The sequence below is a fragment of the Danio rerio genome, chromosome 13, assembly GCF_052040795.2.
Source record: "Danio rerio strain M-AB ecotype USA chromosome 13, GRCz13ab, whole genome shotgun sequence".
NCBI lineage: Eukaryota > Metazoa > Chordata > Actinopteri > Cypriniformes > Danionidae > Danio > Danio rerio.
In genome coordinates, this window is record NC_141033.1 from 18,848,677 (window position 1) to 18,872,164 (window position 23,488).

At 36.2% G+C, this 23,488-nt stretch overlaps 1 protein-coding gene across 5 annotated transcripts in view; it reads right to left on the reverse strand.

Moving 5' to 3' along the window:
• Positions 1-23,488, reverse strand: part of lrmda (leucine rich melanocyte differentiation associated) — a 597,710-nt gene that overhangs the window by 256,764 nt on the left and 317,458 nt on the right. For all 5 annotated transcript variants that reach the window (XM_087277937.1, XM_087277938.1, XM_087277936.1 and 2 more), the window contains 2 exon segments: positions 4,704-4,830; positions 3,340-3,479 (listed from right to left, as the gene is read on the reverse strand). In XM_087277937.1, the coding sequence (XP_087134063.1) occupies positions 3,340-3,479; positions 4,704-4,830 (267 nt within the window).

The window sequence follows — 23,488 nt, forward strand, 5'->3', positions numbered from 1 at the left end:
AGTGACTAAGCAGACAGCGGTGCGGATTTGTTTTGTTTACGGTTATGATTCAATCACAAACAAACATAATAACAGCCACTGTTAGCAGAAAAATATGCAGGTGTTTTCCTGACGATTGCGAAACTGTTTGTGCTGATCTAACAGATGGTTGGAGCAGCTCTGCAGCAAGTGTTGTTTAAAGCACCCCAGGCAAAACTGGCCCTAAACTTTCTGATCTTCAGCAAACACAGATATTTAAGCCCACACACACGTCATGATGTCAAGAGACAAGCATGCAATCACAGACAGCATTGGGCTGGAGAACGTTCTAGAGAGACAGGACATACAGATGGCTGTCGCCGTGTCGAGCGCTGTACTTCTTCAGCTAAAAAAGAAAAAAATAGAAATGACAAAATACTCCAGAGCCCCAGAAGTAAACAATGATGAATGAGCCGAGCGACTGCTGTAAAATACAGCCGAGTGTATTTACGCTTGTTTATTTCATTTGACTAATTGAAATAGTGCAAAGAGGCGTGCGATATTTCACAGCGTCATTACGGCTCGTATTTTTCTTTTTGGAATTTTTTATTTAATTTTTTTAGCTCTCAGAGAAGTGCATAGCCCAAGGCCAGTCCTGCCATGACCTGAGCACTCGCCTAACCCTGTCAGACATAAAATCTGCATTATGCTCAAACTGATGTATTACTATGTGACACATTATGAATATTACATCACAAACACACAGCTGCTGTCAGTCAGGGAGAGAATGGTCGTCCTCTGCACCAAGTGAAGCATGGGAGACAGTGTGCGAGAGTGGCGCCTATTGGGTTCATCTGTATAGTAAATGATTCATACTGAACACAGTGTCAAGAAAAATGCACTTAGGTCTAAGGTAGACAAAAGAATGCGTTTCTCCCTCCCTTCTTCCCACCGCCTGGTTTCATGTTGAAAACCTGACAAATGGTGGTAACATAGCGTGGCATTGCACTCCCATAGGCCTGGGCTTGATAATGAATGCATCGTTTCATCTTGTAGGAAAGGATAGCAAACACTCATTTGTGGTTATCACAATTCACACATGAAATCGATTTTGCAAGTCTAGAAAAAGAAAGAAAGCAAGAAAGAAAGAAAAAAAAAGCAGGTGAGTAGCTTTAAGAGGAGTGTGGTTATAGCCTAAAGTATCAGTCTTTGCTTGTGCAATGTGATTTATGGTGTTGTGCAACAGTCGTTCATCCAAATAAAAGATTACTGAAAGTTGCCAAACTACACACTCCTGGGGTATTTCTCCTTTTTCACAAGAAATGAAAACATATCAGCAAAACAAATTGTGTATATATTTGTGTATTACTCTGCCCACATACAGCGACAAGCAGAGGACATTCAAATATTCCCATGTATAGAGATCAAATGTTGCTGCTGTTAGGCAACAATGTACTTTTGAGTTTTTTTTTTTTTTTTTTTGGTCGAATATGTAGTTGTTTATATTGCAACTATGCAGTTTACTTATAAGTATAGTGCCTATTTTATATGTTTATAATTTCGAAGAGACAGCGTGTCGGTGGACATTAGCCTATTAGTGAGCAGAGCGAAGACGGTTGACATTGTCCATCCACAAGATGGTGACAGAGACAGCAAAAAAATAAAAGCCCTTAGAGGGAAAAAATAGTGTAATTTTAAACTACAGCAGATCAAATCATTATTAAACTGGTGACATTCTGAGTTGATCTCTCTCTTTTGTAAGTTGAAATGCTGTATTCATACCACAGCAATTGTAGTGTACTGAGTGTGAGATGGGACTCGCAGATAAGGAATATGTGCATTTTGTGTTGGCCACTCTTTGCATAACCCTGAGTTACTTTTTGGTTGGCCATCTGTTTGTTTGTAATGAGTCTACTGTTTTCTTTATTGCAGAGTTCAGTAAAAAGAAAGAAAAAAGAAATGTCTGCATGTGTTTGGCAAATTTCCTTATCGCAAACAACCCAGTAATCTAGTAGTGTTGGCGCTGCTTTGGCTTTTTTGAGGTTAACTATTGTGATCTCACGACTGAAACAGAAAAATACTGAGAATTGTCTCTAGACTGATGGCATTTCATGCCATTTAGCCTTATAATCTTAATAAACTAATAAACTATCAGCAAAATCCCCTGTTTTGTCATCACTTTAGATATTAACATGCTGATTCTCACTTTAAATAATCATTCAAATATAGCTCTAAAATGACGATAGTAAATTAGTAACGATTTCTGCTCTTCTGACATCTGCAGATGTAAATGAATGGCAGAAGAATGTAGTTCCTCATACAAAAGGGTTTTTAGACTCTTGTGTTTTTTTTTAAATATATTCATGATTATGCCGTTGAATTGTTATATAAATGCAATATCACACTTGTATACAGTGCGGTATGGCTGTATATCATCACTAGTGGGACATTAAAGTGTGTCGCACACTGGATGCGCTGCGACACGGCACGCACATGACAGTTGGAATTATTAAACTCCAGAAGAGCACATTCGTATGTTATTTAATATGAAACTATTCAGATGGAGCTCTGGCACAGCAGAAATATGAACAGTGCCTGAGTCATGGCTGGGTGCCGCGCTAGCCGCCGACTTGTGGCGCCAGTGTCGTACCCTGATAGAAACCTGTTTAGAATTATGTAATGCATGGCACTGTGTGGCACAACACAGCGCTTCTGGTGTGTGACCCCTTATATGGCAATACACACCTCCCAGCAGTGCTGATATACAGCCATATCGCACTGCTACTCATATGATATTGCTCATATTAAACAAACCAAAACTTTGTATAATTCAATTTAATTTATTCTTGTGATAGCAATACGGAATTTTCAGCAGCCATTTTTCTAGTCTTTAGGGTCACATGAGCCTAAATCTAATACTAGCTCAGTGAGTGATGTTCTGCCTTTTGTTGTAAACAGTATAAAAGATGCAGTCACTGTAGCTACAGTATTGCATAGAACCTATACATTAATGCACACGCCTTTTTTGTCAAATGTTTATTAAATTAGCACACACCTGAACTATGAACTAATGCTGCCAAATATTTATTTATTTATTTGTATTTTTAATAAATATAAAGTACAGTCATCACTTACAAATCGCTAAATGTAAATTTGAACAAATTTAATACACCCTTGGCAAATTAAAAATTAATAATAATGCTTTAAGTGGTACTGTGAATAATCTAGAATCTGAAATAGTCATAACTTATATTAAAACACAAAATTTCTTCGTTTTATTTATTATTATTTTTTTAAGTTTCAAAGAAATCCCAAATTTCCACTGTAGATTCAGATTTTTGTATACATGTGTATATTTACTGAAAATGTGAATGTTCTGACCTGTATCTCTGATAGTCGTCCTCATCTTTATCCATGCTGACCAGCTGGTTGGGACAGGCCTCGTTTCCCAGAAGGCTCAGGTATTCCAGGGCTGGCGTCACTTCCACCAAATGCTCCAGCAGGGCCTCGATGTCGGTGAGGTGTCACAGGGCAGAGGTCAAGGAATCTGGGCTGTTAATTACATTAGCATTTACTCTGCACTCTCGCCTGGTCTGGCCAGCAAGCACAACTCAAATTCGCTGAAACCTTCCAGAAAAGAGCTCAACAGACATTGTGCTTGTAAATACAAAGAACGGGCAAATTTAAGGGCGAGATTTTGGCATTTGCTGCGAGTTTGGCTGCTCTCTTCTCTCGTTCCTCTTCCCATTTCCTGGGTGGCTTAGTGCAGAACATTAAAAACATTGACAAAATGATGGATGCCTTGTGGTAAAAACAGTTAGTGACTCCCTGAGCCATGGACACCCCCCCTTCACCCAGTGCAGGGAAACAAACAGCCACTTCACAGAAAATTCATCACTAATACATTCACTTCATTGGAAAATGGTGCCCGAAACGTGTCAAAATACAACCACACTAATGCAGCACTTGAATTTCAATGGCAGCAGGCCACTACAGGATGTAAATAATTGGCCCATTAGCATGTGCAGACCACTTCACAGCAGAATTCGGGTCTGAGCTGCTGACACTCTGTCGGAGGAGAGCTGTTTGGAGAACAGAGGGTGAGGCTGCGTCATTATTATGTAGATGGATAGCATCCAGCGACAAACAGCAGAGCATAAATTTTCGTCAGGCTAGCACATTTACTTTCGCCATTTATTTCTCTTTGCGTCTCATCACACAAACTAAATGTAACGTGTCATAGTGATGTAATTGTTGACTGTCAGTGGAAGGAAACCTGAAATTTCTAGTCTGACTTTAAAGATTTGAATTTTTTTTTTTTCATTTTTAGCTTGAGTTAGCTTGTGTGTTAGCTTATCAAACAGTTAATTCTATACTGGGAGTTCAAATTTGGGTTAACAAACTCTGTTTGCTCTGCTCTTTGCTCATGTGGCTCTATGCTAATATATTGTAACAATGATATGGGTCACGCTGATATGATCTGTTTCTAAGAAAGAGCTTTATCTTTCAGTCATGAGACTGCACTGAAGATTTCGTTTAGCCTCTCCTCCACTAGAGGTCACCATGGCACAAACTCAAGTGAAGCAAGCCTATTAGACAGGAGCTCAATTTAACACAATAACATCATTTACAGAGGCAAAGTGTGGCAAAAGGAAATCCTCCACTGTATCTCAGAGGAACCCTCTGAGTATCCTGTCGTTTTGGTCAAGCATGAAAGCTGCAAAGCAAAGCTAGAGAAAGGATATTTGGTTCTTATTGAGCGTTAGGGTATGGAGCCGTGGTAACCTGGGCAACCGGAGGTCATTTCCGAGAAGATTGTTGTCCACAATCAGCTCTTCCAGTTGGCTGAACGCTTTCAGGCCTGTCAGTGACCTGCAATGATAAGGCAAGAGAGGAAAAATGATATGGCCCTAAATCTGGGCAGCCATTATGTGCAGAAATAAATATTTCAGGCGGGTTCTTTCACAGGCCGGAATAGTTTGGGCTTGGGACTGTCAGGAGAGTGAATGATAAGAATTAGTGGCGCTAAGATCCCCTGGCATGGTGCGGCATCCTTCACACGCTGGCAGTGTGAGTGATGAGGGTCACTCGTGAGTAGCCAGGATTCAAAACAAAAGGGCTTCAGAAATGCAGTGTGCGGGATGAATTTGTCAATGTCTTGTGCCTTCAGGCACCCAGCTTTGCCTGACCCTAACCCTCCATTCCCAAGATAAATAACTCTGTCACAGTTCACCTTCACTCCCCCAACACAAATTTAACTCGTCATCCATCATTTTCCCAGCGCAGCTATAATGCCTAGCCACAAACGGAAAAGAGTACAACTTCTGCAACTTTCACCACTTAAGAGTTAAAAACAATTGCTTTTAGGGGGTAAAAGTTTGACGTTTCTCCTTTTATTCACCATCACGATACCTAATCCCCATGCACACAGTCCCCAAGGACTTTCTCTCTGTCTAGGTCTTTTCCCCGCCCTGCGCTGGCATAAACATGATGGAGGGTGGTGCTCAGGGTAATGTTGGGGCCTTCCAAAGTTCATGGTGTGGAAGGTGCATAAAAGCCCGGGTGTGTGTTTCTAATCCTTCAAATGGCAGAGGCTGACATCCTACAACGTTAATATGTCCACCCTTAGTTAATTGACATTTAGATCTGTCAGAGTCCTTGAGCAAAGAACAATCTGATGTGATTTTGAGGTGAAATGGAACAATAACACTTGCATGGCATAATCTTATAGACATGGGCCGGTATAAGTTTCTGGTGGTATGATAACCTTGAATAAAAGTATAATCATGGCATCATTTTTACTGCTCTAAAATAAGTTCTTTTTAAATGTCTTAAAAAAAAAAAAAAAAAAAATCCTGCATTGAACACAATATATTACAATTTAGGAAACATTTATGATAATTTGGAACATTAAACATGTCAAGGTACACATTTAAATAAATCATTGACTTCTGCTGTCTTCATTAGTTTCAAAAACAGAGTTTTCATTACAATACATGAAAAAAAAAACACTCAAAAAAATGTTAACATATACCTTAGAAATGGTATATCATATTTTGTTTGCAGTTTTAACACCTTAACTTTTCCAAAACGCAGTAAACCTTGAAACCAGTTATTGTCCCATGCCTATAATCTTATCAATTTGGTTTGTTGTGAGACCCTTTGTGGCATAAACAGCATGGAAAATCCCATGGCAATCTGTGAAGAAGCTTAAATGTTGATTTCTAGCCAGGTGAAGTCTGCCTTTGGAAGACGCCCAACTATTGTACCAACGAACAAATCGGTCCTGCTGTCAGTGTCATAAAACTCTGTTGTTGTGTTATGCAAATACCTCGCTCTTATCGTGTACAACATGGCTGATGAAATTTTATGGTCTTTAGATGAGGAACAAAGTAAAAATATTACAGTGGAGCGCCAACAACTCCAATCACATGAGAAATACGTTCAAATTGAGCAAAACTGCGTATGCGGAAAAATGTCCCTGCTCGATAAATGAAAGCTGTTTTGCGAGCCCCCTCCACCTGTTTGCCTCGCCTGTATCTGGGCGGGTGTAATGTTATTAGCCGCTTAGTTAAGAGGCATCCACGCGTCACAGGGGGTTGCTTATTAATTGTTGTTTTCGTGTCACTACTGCTGTGTGCAAAAGGTGATTTAATCAGTTAAATTCACAGCCAAGGGAGCGGCCAAATCGCGTTCAGAACAACAAACAGGGATTCAACCCTAATTTACCCACAACGCATTGTGCCTAAACATTTGCACTGCTGTATTATTTGCAACATCTGTACAGTGCAGAAGTGGCAAACTTTCAAAATGTGGTACTAACTGAATGATTAATTGCCATGTGTTTTTATTGGTTCGCCTGAAATGTAGATTGTTGTTCACTTACTCCTTGCAGCCTTACAATGGAAGCACAAATCTACCTTAGTGAAAAATATGAAAATATACTAAAAAAATAAATGAATAAAGACATTAATTACAAATCATTAAACAATTACAGACACCCAGAAGTGATGTGATGGTGGGGAAAAATGGATAGGAGAAAAGAGTACTGAGTAATAACAATATATATATATATATATATATATATATATATATATATATATATATATATATATATATATATATATATATATATATATATATTTGCGTTCATTTGCAAAGATATTCCGTTCCCTTGCAAAACTGTTGTTTCACAAACACTTCCTGTTGACTTCACACATGTCAACCCTACCTTTTTTGCTGGGATTCTCCTAAATTTCACCATTCTATCCCACTTTTATCCTGTCATTAAGTATTTTCCCATATTTCTTGAAAGTACGTTAAAATAATTATAAAAATGTCTGCATTTACTTTCTTTGTATTAAAGCTGTGTGTCAATCATCGCCCTTTATATGCAACCTGAATCAGCGAATGCATGTATAAGTGCTGACTGACGGACGAGCTCTGTATGATTAACTCATCCAGCTTCTGTACATGCTATTTAAAGAGGAGCTAAAGTGCAGGACACTTTGGGATTCGCGTTTTTTTAGGTCATACTTTATTTTGATGATCCATTTGTTGAATTTAAATTACATTGCATCTAAACTAATTCTCATTAAATCATAAGTAGACTGTTAGGTTGGGGTTAGGGTTAATTTCTTATAATCAGTTAAATGTCTGTTGAAGGAGCAGTAAAAGCAGACAGTCTACTAATACTTATATGGACCATCAAAATAAAGTGTTACTGTTTTTAACAGACAAATACACAATAATATGTAAAAATGTCCATCCTATGCGTTTTATTTTAAACACAACTCATTTTCTCTTAAATGTGCACAGTTACTAAGATCAGCTTCTGTACACATCAGTTAAAGTGACACCTCAAAATGTGAAGAGTGGCAAATGAATCTTTTTTTAAAATATTTTTTAGATTTATTTTTGGTTTTTTTTGCTTTTATTAGATAGGACAGTAATGAGACAGGAAGTGAAGTGGAAGAGAGAGAGAGGGGGGTAGGATCAGGAAAGGTCCTCGAGCTGGGATTCAAACTTGGGATGCCCTAAAGTGCTGCCACACTATATGTCGGCACCAATGCTTACTTTGTGAATTAAGAGGTCCTGGAACAGATCGGGGTAATGAACCAGCATGTTACCTGAGGATGAGGTACACTAAAGCAGGTCGCACACCAGAAGCGCTGCTTAGTGATGCGCCGCACAACGCCATGCATTTTAGAATTCTAAATATAGGTTTCTAACAGGGTACACACACCGGCGCCGCAAGTCGGCAGTGCCCAGCCACGACTCAGGACACAGTTCATATTTCAGCCGCACCACAAAGCGCCATCTGGTTAGTTTCATGTTAAATATCATGTGAATGTGCATGTCTGGTATGTGATACTTTAAACTGTCATGTGCGTGCCGTGTCGCGGCACCGAGCGGCGCTTCTGGTGTGCGACCTGCTTAACACTAACCTCAACCTAATAATCTACTTATAATCTAATGAGAACTACCCATTTTTTCCTCACCATTACGTCCCTTCCGGGTATCTATCTATATATCTATATATTTATCTATATATATATATATATATATATATATATATATATATATATATATATATATATATATATATATATAAACTAAAAGACAATGTATTATACAAAAAAGTCACAACTGTGTGATCTAAAGTAAATGTAAATTTGAGGCAACATGGAATAAAAAAGAAATAGAATAAGAAACTAAATAACAGGACAAAAAATGTGTTTTATTGTACGGTTGTTTTTTTGTTTTTTTGTTTTTTTTTTTAACATGCAAAAATGGCATTGGGCATTGTTTGTCATCCACTATGACTACAAAGCAAACAGTCATGTCCAAAAAGATAATAGTTTATACCATTACACAACTTTGACATAAAACAGATTAGACTAATATTGTGTAGCCTAAAGGATAACACTTTATGTATGGATACCTTGCATTCTGCATATTTAAATTAGCTTGCAAAGCTTTGCCAAGTTACATTTAAAAATAAATACAATGTTTTTTGACACTTCAATGGAATTTCTTTGTTTCTCTGATTGACACAGACACCTTGATCTGTTTTTATATGGAAAGTCTTTCACAGAATAACAAACAACCTAAAGGTGAGTAAATCCTGTACATTCACTTATGAAAACCAAATGTCAATACACAAGCAATCTAAAACTCAATCACACACAAACACCCTCTCAGGTAGGAACCTCTCTGATTTACACCTCGTCCCCATGGGGAATCCAAAACTGACTGCACATTTTCACCAGCGTCTTCAAAGTCACACCACAATGACAGAATAGCACAATGCAGGGAGCGCCGTCTGATCTAAGGCAAGAAGGAGAGAGATGGACGGGGAGACATGAGAGAGAGAAAGAGAGATAGATTTAACGAGCCACACCAATGAACCCACTCCTTGTTAAGATAATTATGATCAAGCTCATTGTCACAGTGAATATCTCAACATGTTTGCCAGTGCGGCACGTCTGGCTCGCGCTGCTTGAGTTACCACAAGAGCTTTAGCTGCTAAACAACACACTGTGCTGGAACAACACATGATTATGTTGTTAAATACGGTGACCAAGTGACCATGATGCAAGTGTAGGACAGGTCAAAGATATCTTATGTGGGTAACCCTAATGGATTGGCAATTTGTGTTTTGAATCCAGTCATTTATAATAATATTTGAATTCAGAACAGTTTTTGAGTAAAAATACAGACTAATGCTGAGTTTACTTACAAATTATAGATCTGTTATGACTGATTAAACTATTTTAGTCAATTAAAACTAAAACTATTGGTCAAAAAACATATTTTCTAACTTAGAATAAAGAAATCAGTTGAAGCCAATTGCAGGGCTATTCATTGGCGGGCCACCATTCTGGCCCTCCAAATGGTGCGACCAAGACATCAAAAATAAATTTAGTTTAGTCGAAAAATGGCTGCTATAGTTATGAAGTGTGTCTGTTCAATAAGGCACAAGTTGCAGTTGAAGGCTGCGCAGAGAGTGAGTCAAGTGACATTAAGCGAGTGGCGCGGGCAGCCGAAAACATTTGGATATTAAAGCCTTTTGTACAATGCACTGATATCGTTAATAGGAATGCAATGATTAGCCGATTTCACTATTAACCGTGCTTATATTAATTTCGGTTACTTAATCGTAAAGACTTCTCAATGCCGCGTTTCTGTTGCACGGAACCAAACTGGTGCATCTAAACAAAGTTGTGCCAACTGTGTGCTAGTTTAAAGTTCTGCGCTTATACCGAGGCTAATACGCACACACAAAGGATTAACTATAGCAGCAGGCCGTTTACATATTGTGTCTTTTCCGCACACAAATTCATTACTTCCAATGGAGATGTGCGCATATTGGTAGAGGTGCACATGCTGCTCACAAGCCTGTCGGTCCACTCGAGTCCTCCTAGCGCACACACTAGAAATTATCTCACGCTGTAGTGGTAAAAGCTGTATGTGGCTTTCAGTGCAATGTTAACAAAAGATACGCCAGACAAATGATTACAAATTCTTAAAATTATGAATGAACATCTGTATAATAATGTATGAACGCAGATAATAACAACAGTTAATTTAAATTCTTAGCTAATATAAAGCTTAAATTAACATTAAACAAATACTATTTTTTTATTTATTCTTATTTTTATGTATTTTTTATGGTTTTGTTATTTATTTTCTTGTAAAATGATCACCTGTTTAAATCAAAAACGTTATCATTTATTTTTAAGTCCAAAGAGAGGCTATTTTTTGTTTATTGTTTATTAATATTTTGTGCTGTATTATTCAGTTACAGAGCAGCAATAAACAACTCTTTTGCTTCGTGTTTGCGTGGGTTTCCTCGAGTGTTGCGGTTTGCCTCACAGTCCAACAACATGCGGTATAGGTGAATTGGATTAACTAAAATTGGCCGTATATAAGTGTGAGCGTGTGTTTCCCAGTGCTTGGTTGTGGCTGTAGCAAACATATATTAATTAAACAAACTAAAAATTAAACTAAAGTTCATAGCCAATTTAAAAATATTACTGACATAAAAACTAACTTAAAAACGTAAAACTATAATAACCTTATTACAGCCAGATTTCTCCAATTACAGACTACATTTGCTTTCAAATAAGACGACCAGATCTCTTAACTGTTTGTAATACTCTGTTAAAAGCTCCCCTTAGATTATTTTTTTCTTTTTGCTAACAACTGAATTTAGATATTGAATGACAATAATGACTATGTATTGTTTACAAGACACTTTATTGACATTATTCCAAAGTTGAAACACTGATTTAGTGATTATTTGAGACATTTATTTATGTTTTTTTTTTATCCTGCCATAACTACAGTAAATTACTTCCAGACCTGACTTAATTTCCTCTGTGCTCTCTATCACTGACACACCTGCCTGACACCAATAACATAAAACATAATGAGTCATCAGTCAAAACGATATGGCAGCTAATATGTCCTGCATCTCTAAACTTTACTTATGACAAATTAAGCTAATTATTTGACTGACTGATTGATGAACAGCTTCCAGAATTGCAACTCACTATGCATCAAGTTGGCTAATAAACATAATGCATTTTGTTATTTAACTTTAATTCCGTTAAACTGCAACATAACACATATTAACTACTTTGTTTATATTAAATACTACAGTGTTTTTGAACCATTTTATAGCAAAGTATGTGAATTAATATGTTGTGCTAATTATATAGTAGTAATGGTGACACAGCAACTCTACAATCACTACAACTATATGGTATGTTATACTAAAATACACCACTTTACTGTACACTTTAAAACCCAAAAAATTAAGGTAACTCAAATTGTTTGAGGTAACCGATTGCAACAAACCATTTTTGTTCAAAAACTTATCCTAATGAGTACTGTGAACTTAATCCATTTGAGGAAATGAATTAATCTGAGCACAGTAAAACCCAATGAAGAGAGCTCAAACCAACTGAGTACTGTAAAACCCAATAAGTTATGGCAACTCAAACCGTTCAAAGAAACCGATTGAAACAAACCATTTAAGTAAAGAAAAAAAATCTATATGAGTACTGTGAACTTACTCCATTTAAGTTAAAGTTATGAGGTACTTAATTAATCCATTCCCTTCAGCATTGAGTTTAAATATCCTTTTAAATGAGAATTACCTTTCAGTCAATTTTGAGTTAACTACACTCATTTTAGGGTTTTACAGTGTAGTAACGACTAAAGTATAGTGTTCAGTACAGTTTATCAGTTCTCTATGAATAATACTACTGTATCCTTCAGAGTTAAATAACCCTTGTGCACTGTTTAAAGTGCTACCCCTTTGTTATGTTAGGGATGAACACAATCCACTGAATTAAGCTGCTGTAAAAATGCATCATATATATATATATATATATATATATATATATATATATATATATATATATATATATATATATATATATATATATATATATATATATATATATATATATATTTTGCCTAAATTGGACAACCTCAGTCCTGATCAAAACTACGACATTGTTTAAAAAATACAGGATTTTAACCCTTAATTGCCAAGTTTACAAATGATGTCACTGATTTGGTAAAAGAAAACAAATAGAATGATGTATTTTCAATATAAAAAGGTAATTGTGGACTGATTTTTTTTTTTATCACAGTCTTGGACTTGTGAAAGATTAGTAACAACATTGGCTTTGATGCATTGTTTCTCTCTAATTTACTGTTGGTGGCTGTTTTTGCCCTATTGACTCAGGACAGTCTTTGTTTTTGTTTGCTCCTATAAGTCTGAGAGCTGGGATGCATGATTAGATTTTCTCAGACACATCAAGGTAAATGCATAAGGTTACTCTCACACATACAGATACACATATACACACTTTAATTTGCTGTTATACTCCATATAAAATCCAGAAACTAACTTTTTCTAAAGGGTTAATAGTGCCAACTGATGACAAAAAGTAAAATGACACATTTTCCCTTATCCCAACACAGAAAACCACCAACAATCAAAAAATATTCTGTATGTGATGAAATGGTTTTGTAATAAAAAAAATAAAAAAAGTGGTTATAATTGAAGTCAATGGGCAAAAACAGCCACCAACTGTAAATTGCAGAAAAAAGGGAAATTAATCAAAAACAATGCATAAGTCAAAGATTAAAGGTTAAAAAAATCCAGTCCACAATTGCTTTTTATTTTGAAAATACGTCATTTTGTGTGTGTTTTTCACTAAATGAGTGACGGCATTTATGAATTTGGCAATTAAAGAGATAAATTCCTATAATTTTCCAAGCAATTTAGTAGTTTTGATCAGAACTGAGGTTGATTACCAGATTTATGTAAAAAAAATAAAAAAAAATAAAAATTTACCTGATGCATTTTTACCGCAGTTTAATACAGTGGATCTTTTCATCCCTAACAACAAAAAGGTAGTAAATTTGCTCAAAGTGTATCGTTGAGGGGTTTTTTTATTTAAAGAATTTTCTCAAAATATATGTCAAAATAAGATTTGTCAGCAAAAACCATTCTGCTAGCTAAAAAACAGAAAAAGTTACAGCCAAATTAATAAAGTTACACTTTATTTTGGTGGTCTATTTAAGTATTAGGAGACTGTCTGCTTAATATCTGTTGATACTGCTCCTTCAATAGAAATTTAACTGACTATAAGAAACTTTGCAAGTACATATCAACTTACACTAACCCTAACCCAACCAATGAGAATTAGTTGCAATGTAACCTAAATTCAACGAACAGACCATCAAAATAAAGTGTGACCATATTAAGACTCAAAATCATCCCAGAGTGGATAAAAACATCCCTAACAGTACATAAGGGTTAAGAAGTGCTGTGCATACCATAATATAATCCACTTAATTAAAGTATGGTTCAAAACCTCTATAGTAGGTACTATAGTGTGCTTTCATGTCAGAAAATAACAATACAAATGGCACTCTGACCCTTGCTGATGTAATAAACACAAATGATCAAGACTAGTGATGTATTCTCCTAACAAATGTTACCTCCATAAAGAAACTATGGCACAAAAACTTTCTCATGGATGATTTTGATAGCGACACACTTGTGGAAATATTCCCCTCATTAAGCCACCAAATTGAAAACGAGGAACAACATCATGGTGCATAATCATGCTTTTGTGACAGGTGGAGTTTTACTGAGACCAGCTTGTATATGATGGGGCTAATTATTGAGACAACTAACATCCTGACGGTAAATCTTGCTTGTGAAACCGGGATGTCTCGTAATCCCATTATTAGACATAATGCCCACCGGAATAGACAAACACCGACTGCATTAAATTAAGGTCAAACGATTACATTATTAACAAAGGTTATGTTGAAAAGATCCCGTGTAGATGGTGACAGTTCGCTGACATGTGAAAAAAGCGCTCGCTGAGAACGTCTGCCTCCACGCCTCTTCAAAAGGCCGACATGTAAATGCTGTTAAGCAACCTTTCAAAGCCAGGGGCCTGTAAAACAAATTACTATGCAGACTATCCTCAAAAGAAGCCAAACAAGAGGACAAGAGCTCAGACAATGACACAGAGATGGCTTGACAGAGATGGATGGATCGATAGACAAATACTAATGCGGACATGCTGATTGATAAACTGCTGCTGACAACAGGGGAAAAAAACACTCTGTGATTATTGGTTGAAATGTCAGTCACTGCTGCCATTAGTCAGCCAGCTTTTTCAGGTCACATGTCCAGTGATTTAGCAAGAGAGAGAAAAGAATTCAGATGCACCTGCCGAGCTGATACAACAGAGTTAGCAAATAGCACTAACCGCAAATAACACACTTTCTGACGCAGCGCTCATTCAAACACACTCACGCTGCCTTTGTATTCCGAGTCTGCGTTCCAGCAGTGATCCCATTCAGCAAAAGCCTCCTACTGTATGATATTCCCAGCTTTGATATTTCCCTTTGCTGTGGCCAATAATTCCCTTGTTTGCTCGCTGGTTTTAAAAGGCCTTTCTCTTCTCTGCTCTCCTTTTTTTTGAGTCCCGAGTGTGTCTGTTCTTGACAGAGCAGCTCTGATCATCCTTTGATATTTAGTCTCTCTCATATCCTCAGCTCCACAGTGTCACCCATGCGTCTGGAGCCAAAAAACTGGGTCCCAGAACAGCCACGGGCGATCTAGGCCCTACACACTCACCAGCTGATCTACAACCAGCACCATGATTCGGCCTCAAAGCGTGACTCAGGTTTGTTCAATAGCAGATGACTGACTGGACCCATTTCATTCCTTCTTATGTGAGGATTGTTTGAAAGTTGAAAGAATAGATATGATGTAAAGAAATGAAAAGTTATCATGATTACTTTGCTAGCACATGTTGTTAATCCTTTGGTCAATGATGACCAAACAAAAGTCATGCAAGCCTTTAATTTAGCCCGCCATGTGGCGCAGTGGGTAGCACGTTTGCCTCACAACAAAAAGGTCACTGGTTCAAGCCTCGGCTGGGTCAGTTTCTGTGTGGAATCTGCATGTTCTCCCCGTGTTCACGTGCGTTTCCTCCAGGTGGTCCGGTTTCCCCCAAAAGACAATTGAGTAGGCTAAATTGTCCATAGCGTATGAGTGTGTATGGATATTTCCCAGTGATGGGTTGCAGCTGGAAGGTCATCCGCTGTATAAAACATATGCTGGAAAGGTTGGCGGTTCATTCATGACCTCAGATAAATAAAAAGACTAAGCCGAAAAGAAAATGAATGAATTTGGTATATTTACATTTGGCCCTCGGCTCTCATTGGAATTGGGTGTTTGGCCCTTCATATAAAAAACTTTGGGCACCCCTGTTTTAGATGAACAATTAAACTGTGCAAGTTAATCCAATGAAAAATGTTTAATGTCTGAACAATTATTTTGTGTTTGGAGTGGTCTGTTGATATCAGCTTGCCGCTTCAGCCAAGTTATAGACCCAAGTCAGACACAAGTTATATATCTGATGACCTTAACTAATATGTACTTACACTGACATTAATAATTTTTACAAAGTATTTATTTTGTAAAGTACTTGATGACTGATTAAATACCAGTAAATACAGTGCTCAGCATATATGATTTTCTTTTGTAGTTTGTAATTGTTTTTTGCAATATTTTGCATGAATTTCAATTATCTTTCTATTTATAAAGATGTTTGGTGACTAAAATATCATATATGAAGAGTTCAGATGCAAAAATTTGCATGACTGACATTTGAGTGCTGACTCACATTTTCATAAAAACTTTAAAAAAATGTCATACTCCTATGTTTATGTTGAGTTATTTCGTTTTAAAAACCTCTTAAAGACCTTATTTTTTGCCATAAACTTGAAATTACTGAAACTACACAGGACCCTGATGATAAAATTGCTACTTTTTTAGGGAAATTTCAAATGGCTTATATATATATATATATATATATATATATATATATATATATATATATATATATATATATATATATATATATATATATATATATATATATATATATATATATCTGTAATTAATTTCTGTAATTACATTTGTAATGTAATACTATACATTACATTATACTATTGCATGTAATAATACTACTACTACTAACAACAAAAACAACATTACTACTACCACTATTACTTCTACTACTACTACTACTACTACTACTACTACTAATAAAAAAAAAAAAAATAATAATAATAATAATAATAATAATAATAATAATAATAACATACACTATTGATCATCACTTACATCTTAACCCACCCTCAAACCTACCCCTACCATCAAACCTGTCCCTAACCCTACCGGTATACCAGCTAAAAAGTAGTAGAAGTGTTCCGCGATAGGTTATGAAGACAAAGTGCAATGTATTAATTGCTTGATGCAATTACATAGTAGTTAAGTGGGGCCCGATATTCTTATCCACACCTCTTTTAGCGTTAGTTTGCTATTAGGAAATGATGCGAAAAAGAAAGCCCTTCTCCTACTCAATATACAGTTTCAGTTAGAAGTACACCAGCATTACTGAAATAAAGGTATTAGAACTTTCAGTCCAGTCATGGACTTTAACATCAATGCTGTTTCTGTTGTAGGAAAGTAATGTTTTTATTCCGAAAAGGCTGCGAAGGCTTGGGAGTGACAGGCAAATTGACACGCTGTTCACAGGGCAAAAGATAAATGTTTGATGAATTGGCCAATCCGGTTGGAGTGATGGGCTTCATATGTGCATAATGGACTGGCTGCCTGGCAGTTCTGATTGCCTGCCAAGATAAGAAACTATAATGAATGAAACAGGGAAGCGGGGCTGTAAAAACAGGGATCAGACTGGTTTTAATAAACATAAAAAATGCGATGAAAAAAAAAAATTCATATGACACCGCAAAGCTGTCCGTCAGAGGGCATGACAAACTCTTCATCGCACTAGGAAAAATGATTATATCTGCTATTTCTCGAAGGATGATCTGTAGTTGTGATAAATGTGAGGGGGAACGCCACATCTGCCTATTGTGTCAGAGTTTTTTAATCAACCTAACAACCTTGAATACGATTTTGACACCGGCTTCATGCAGAATATATGTGCCAAAGGGGCTTAGGTGCACTCCCACCTTCAACCTGCACGCAATTCTGTTTTCAATCTTCAAAAACATGATGCTTCGGATGCAGCGGCTCTATAAATTTTCAGTTTGGCAGTATTAGGCAGCCATTATCTGGCTTAATCTCAGCCCCTCCACCCTGCCCGACTTCAAACATGTCACCAGCCCTCGGGTGGCAGCAATTTACAGATCACATGTGTAAGGAAATGGGCTTCAGCTATGTTGCAATTTACATGTGTTAAAGGCTTATGGAGCAGTTATCCTGCAGTTTTAATGGGGACGCACACTGCTTCGGTGATTTGCTTCCAATATATAATGTACATTGTGGTTTGTTATTTAAGTCGATATTCACAAACCTGCAGTGTATAATTTGGCTCAATTTACCAACACTATCATTACAGTACTGTGTACAATACATAAATAAACAAAATGTTTTATGAAGACATAAATGCTAGTGTTTTGGAGCTAAATGTGTCAATAAAACAAAAGGGGGGAAAATTCATGCGGGGTTCTATGAATAAATCGGCATATTTAATTAGTCCCGATTTGTGGATTATAGGCAAAGATTACAGGGTCACTAAAAAGAATAAAAATATATACAAAAAATAATTGACCATGTGTTGTTCTAGTTCTTATTTTACTCTTTTTTCTCCTTATACATCATTTCCAAATTATTACTTACAGTGAAAGAGATTATTTATACTTTTCAACTGCATAGCGTACAATATACTAAGAGGGCATAGAATGTAGTGCACCACTTGACAGACTACATTTAAAAAAAATGTTATTCTGCTCATTTGTCATTTTTGAAACATCTGCTTCTTCTCCGCATCTACATATATACATACATATACATATATATATATATATATATATATATATATATATATATATATATATATATATATATATATATATATATATATATATATATATATATATATATATATATAGGATGTGTGTGTTAAAAACAAGTGATAACTTTTTAGCTATGGAAAAAAAAACAATATTACATGAAAATATCTGGATTTTCTATGTTTTTAAGCATTTGAGCATATAATTAAACCAACAGGGACCAAAGTCATCAAAATAAGCCACACCACACCACATCACACCACACCACACTACACTATACTACACTACACTACACACCAAACTAAACTAATATGCTATAATAATATATACTGTATATTAATATATAATTTTCAGCAATGGAAAAGAAAAAAAAATTGTAGATGAAAATCTCTGCATGTTTAAGATTTTTTAGTATGTGATTAAAACTATTTGTTTTATTTTAACTATTGATGGCATTTCTTATAAATTAAAAAAAAAAAATTATACATTTATAAACCAATGCAAACCAAAAATCAAACCAAACCAAACCCAACTAAACCAAACTAAAAGCCAAACCAAACCAAACCAAAAAACAAACACCAAACCGAACCAAAGCAAACCAAAAACCAAACCAAAAACCCAACCAAACCAAAAACCTAACCAAACCAAAAACCCAACCAAACCAACCTAACTAAACTAAACTAAACTAAACTAAACTAAACTTATAAGTTCAAAACGAAAATACTTTTATGTGAAATTTAGAAGAAATGCTGTCATTTTTAAGACTTAACCCAAGACCATTGTATGGCATCATATATTGTTTTTTATGGTTTCATAATTCAGCTGACCCGCATCAGAGTTCAAAGTAAAACTAATTTTCGAACAAGTGGAGTCTCCATCTACTTGTTTGATGCACACCTCAATTCTGATGGCAGCACTTTTCACACGCATTTAGATGAACAGAACTAAGGGAGAAATTTAAGCTAAACTTGCATATGTGATGACAGCATTCAGTGTGAACTATCTCCTTAAGGCCGCCTCTGGCTGGACCAGGCAGTGTTGGTGAGCTGGGTTGGGTGGGGCTGAGTGCAGTTGGCCCGGGCGGGGGTCCGACCAGACGAAGGACTGAGGCTAGGGATGAAACGCCTGGTGAATTATAGACTGCCTCTCAAGATTCACAGCTCTCAGTGGTAGGAGGTTAATATTCTCACATGTCATTAGGTCCGCTGGCTCGGCTGACGGCTCATTGAATCAGGCAGCAAATGATTTCCTCATGCGGCAAAGGACAGCACACTTCAAAGGGAGAAGGGGCTGAGGTCAGAGCCGCTCCGCTGTGATTAATAGCCCCGGATCAGTCGAGGTTGGCCGTAAGGTAAGAATGTGACGGAGGCTTTTGACAGAGCTGACTCTTTAAGCTGGGTTTGACCCCCTGGCCCTGGCAAACTTTGTTTCCAGTGCCAAGTCTGAGTGACCTGATGGGCCCTGTCAGGGGCAACCTGGACTCCGAGAGCCGAGTTGCAACGTGCGCAAATCACCTTGCGTTACAGGGTACCGAGCGTGTCTGTCCAATCACTGTCTAATCACTTACCCTCGCTTCAGTCATGCAAAAGGCACAGCCTGCACTTCAAAGGACAGCTTCTGGAATGAGCTTTTGTGTCCTTCAGTCGAATCTACACAAATTGCGGTTGTCTAAATTGAGCGGCAAATAATTTTAACTGAAATACAAAACACAGCAATTCGGCGGGCAGACCTCGAGGCATTATTTTTGTTGTCATCATGGAAACCACAACAATAAAATTCATGAATATGGTTTCTTTTGATAATACATAGAAGACTTGGTGATGTATACAGTGAGACAGTGTCAATTGTTACACATTTATACTGCGGTGTGTCTGTGGTTGACTAGTCTATGTGAAGTATTGACTGTTGAAAAAGGGGGCTCCCAATATAGACAGCTTCTCGGATTACAATAGGACTGATTGAGTTTTGAAGCCTTTCCACGTTCCTCTTGTGTCCACAGTCATAGATATGTATACATAGAAGCTTCATTTGACCATACAAGCCACGTCAGCTCATCCACCATCTTGGAACGATCTACGTGTTACCACTCGCACTAAAAATCAATCGGTTTTCCAAAATGACACAACATTGTGCAGCCTTTGGTTGTTAAAAAAGTGTGTTGGTTTACTTTTTAAGCTCAGTAAATGATTTCTTTGTTGTTTTATTGTGTTTATTCAACTATGACAGCACCAATATGGTGGACAGCACATGGAAGGAGAACTAAAGAAACAGCTGCTATATGAAAAATATGATATGATATGATAAATATGGTGTAAATAAAATTTGTGATTACAGATATGCTTACATTCCTTGTTGTAGTTTCAGATTTGACTATTCTTGCTAGGAAATGCTCACCTGATCAACCTAAAATGATTATTACACTGAATATATTTGGGATTATATTAGTAAAAACAGAGGCTGCGACTTTATTTTGGACTTTTATATGGGTCTGCTGGTAGAGAAATGGCCGACACCATTTCTCTTCATGCCTCATGGCCTCCTTGTCTCTGGTGCAACCCAGTTTCTTTTAAACGACACCACTGACTGATTATACCTCTCCTCGCAAAACAAATGCATTCTCCCTTTCCTACCTCTGCCCTGAAAATCAATTCTATTCTTTACAGATGGCACCACAGTCATCTGCCATCACTGTTTATCTGCAGGGGAAATGTATCTTAAGGCACTTTGCATTAGATAAATACCAAAAAGTAAAATCAATGACTTTGAAAGTAGGGGGAAATATATGTGATGGCCTAAGATAAAAAAAAAAAAAAAAAACATGGAATCTTTCCAGCATCCATTAGGAACTTTCAACCGAAGAATTACTGTAAGAAAAAATGAAACTGGAGTATTCTAACTGACGCTAAACTAAAGGATTCACATTCTATTCTGTTTTATTGAGGAAATATTGTATATGACTTAATTTATTCGTTCAAGAAATTAATTGTCATTTATTTTCTTGACTAAGGCGTACAAGCACCATCTGTTTATTGATGTATGCTCTTTTCTTTAAAAGTAAAAAAAAAAAAAAAAGTTTGAAAATAAATATTTCCCAGAGATGGGTTGCGGTTGGAAGGGTCCAAGTTCATTAGTTCATTAGGTTAGTTCATTCCACTGTGGCGACCCCGGATTAATAAAGGGACTAAGCCGACAAGAAAATGAATGAATGAATGAAAATAAATAAATGTACTCAATATGTCTGTCTGCATCATCGTAAATTTGCCAATGTGATAGCAAAAGCACATTGAATGCAAGTATTGTTTCAATTTAAATAGCTTTTGTGAAAATAAAATCTCCATATATCCATCTAGTAAAATAATGTTAATTGTTCAGTGTAAACTATACATTAGGGTAACTGGCTTTACTATATTGTGCATAATTAAAAATGGTTAAAACCAATACATTTTAAGGATACTGGTAAAGAATACAGAATAAAAGTTTACAATTGAATAGTATTTTGGGAGAACACTGTGATAGAGCCTTTAAATATTTTTTCAAACAATTCTTGTAATACGCATAAAAAGCCCAGCAAACACATTGAATAAAATGAAATAAAATAAAATAAAATTTACTATAATAATAATAAAAAGAATACTCACTTTCCTTTGGCGAAGTCCCTCATTTTTCTAGGGGTTACCATAGGGGAATAAAAAAATAAATAAAAAATGAAACAAATAAATAAAATAAAATAAAACAAATACAATAAAACAAATTCAAATAAAATGACACAAAACAAAAATAAAAAGCTAAATTTAAATTAAAAAACAAAACAAACTAAAATAAAATGAAATGTAAAAATAAAAAATATAAAAAACAAAACAAAATGTAAAATAAGAAACAAAATAAAACAAACTAAACTAAAACAAAATAAAATGTAAAATAAAAACAAAACAAATATAATAATAAATAAAATGAAAAGAATTAAAAAATTAAAAATTAAATAATAAAATACAAAGTGTAAAATAAAATAAAAATACACACACACACACACACACACACACACACACACACACACACACACACACACACACACACACACACACACACACACACACACACACACACACACACACACACATATATATATATATATATATATATATATAATGAAACACAATACTAAAATAAAATAAAATAATATAATATAATAAAGGAGAAATGAATCCTGTATTAAACTTGTTTTATTACTTCAACTCAAATAACCCTGTACTCGTTTATGATCACAATTACATCTGTTCAGAAGTGCACTGCTTTAAATCAACAGTAGCTATTCTGAATAACTCAATACATTCACAATGCCAGCTAATCAATATACACGCATTAAACAAAAATTCATAATGAATATAATTTCCCAATGAATCATTTTAACACACAAACCTCTATTTACCTGTATACAAACACAGTCAGAACTACTAACTAACAAGCATTTGACTGCAAGCCGCAAAGAACACACAGTTCCTTTGCAATATCTGGGGTTGAGGCCGTTCCACTGTCAAGCTGCAGCTCTGTATGCTTGAGCATCTATCTAATAGCAAATAATCACTACCTCGCTGTCACTTCATGGCAAATGATCAATGACACTTGATGGATGACCCTGTCTAGGGCCTGGCCGTGGTCTGCATCACTCCCATCCCCGTTCACAACCACATGAGACAGCCATGATTCCAACCACACATTCCTCCAAAAAAGCTTTCATTTTGCTTTCTTAAAGCCGTAAATGAGGAGCTCTGAAAGAAAAAAGAGGGTTGGCAGATGCCTGGAAAGCCAGTCTTTATCCGAGCGATGGCCACTGAGAAAAGAAATCGTCATTTTTCAATATTAGAGGGAAATTAAATCATCTGATGATCTAATTGGGAGGATTACAGTCCCCCACCTGCGCTGTCACTCTCTGGGGCCCCATTACAAGGCCCTTATTAGTTTTTACTTGGCAGATTAAAATGCGAGCGCCGCAATCTTTGATCTCTCACTTGCTGACACAAATCCTTTCAAGCCCCAACATTTTCTGCTGGGTAATTAATGCTAATTAAAAGGTTTCAAGCAGTCAGCGAGCGCG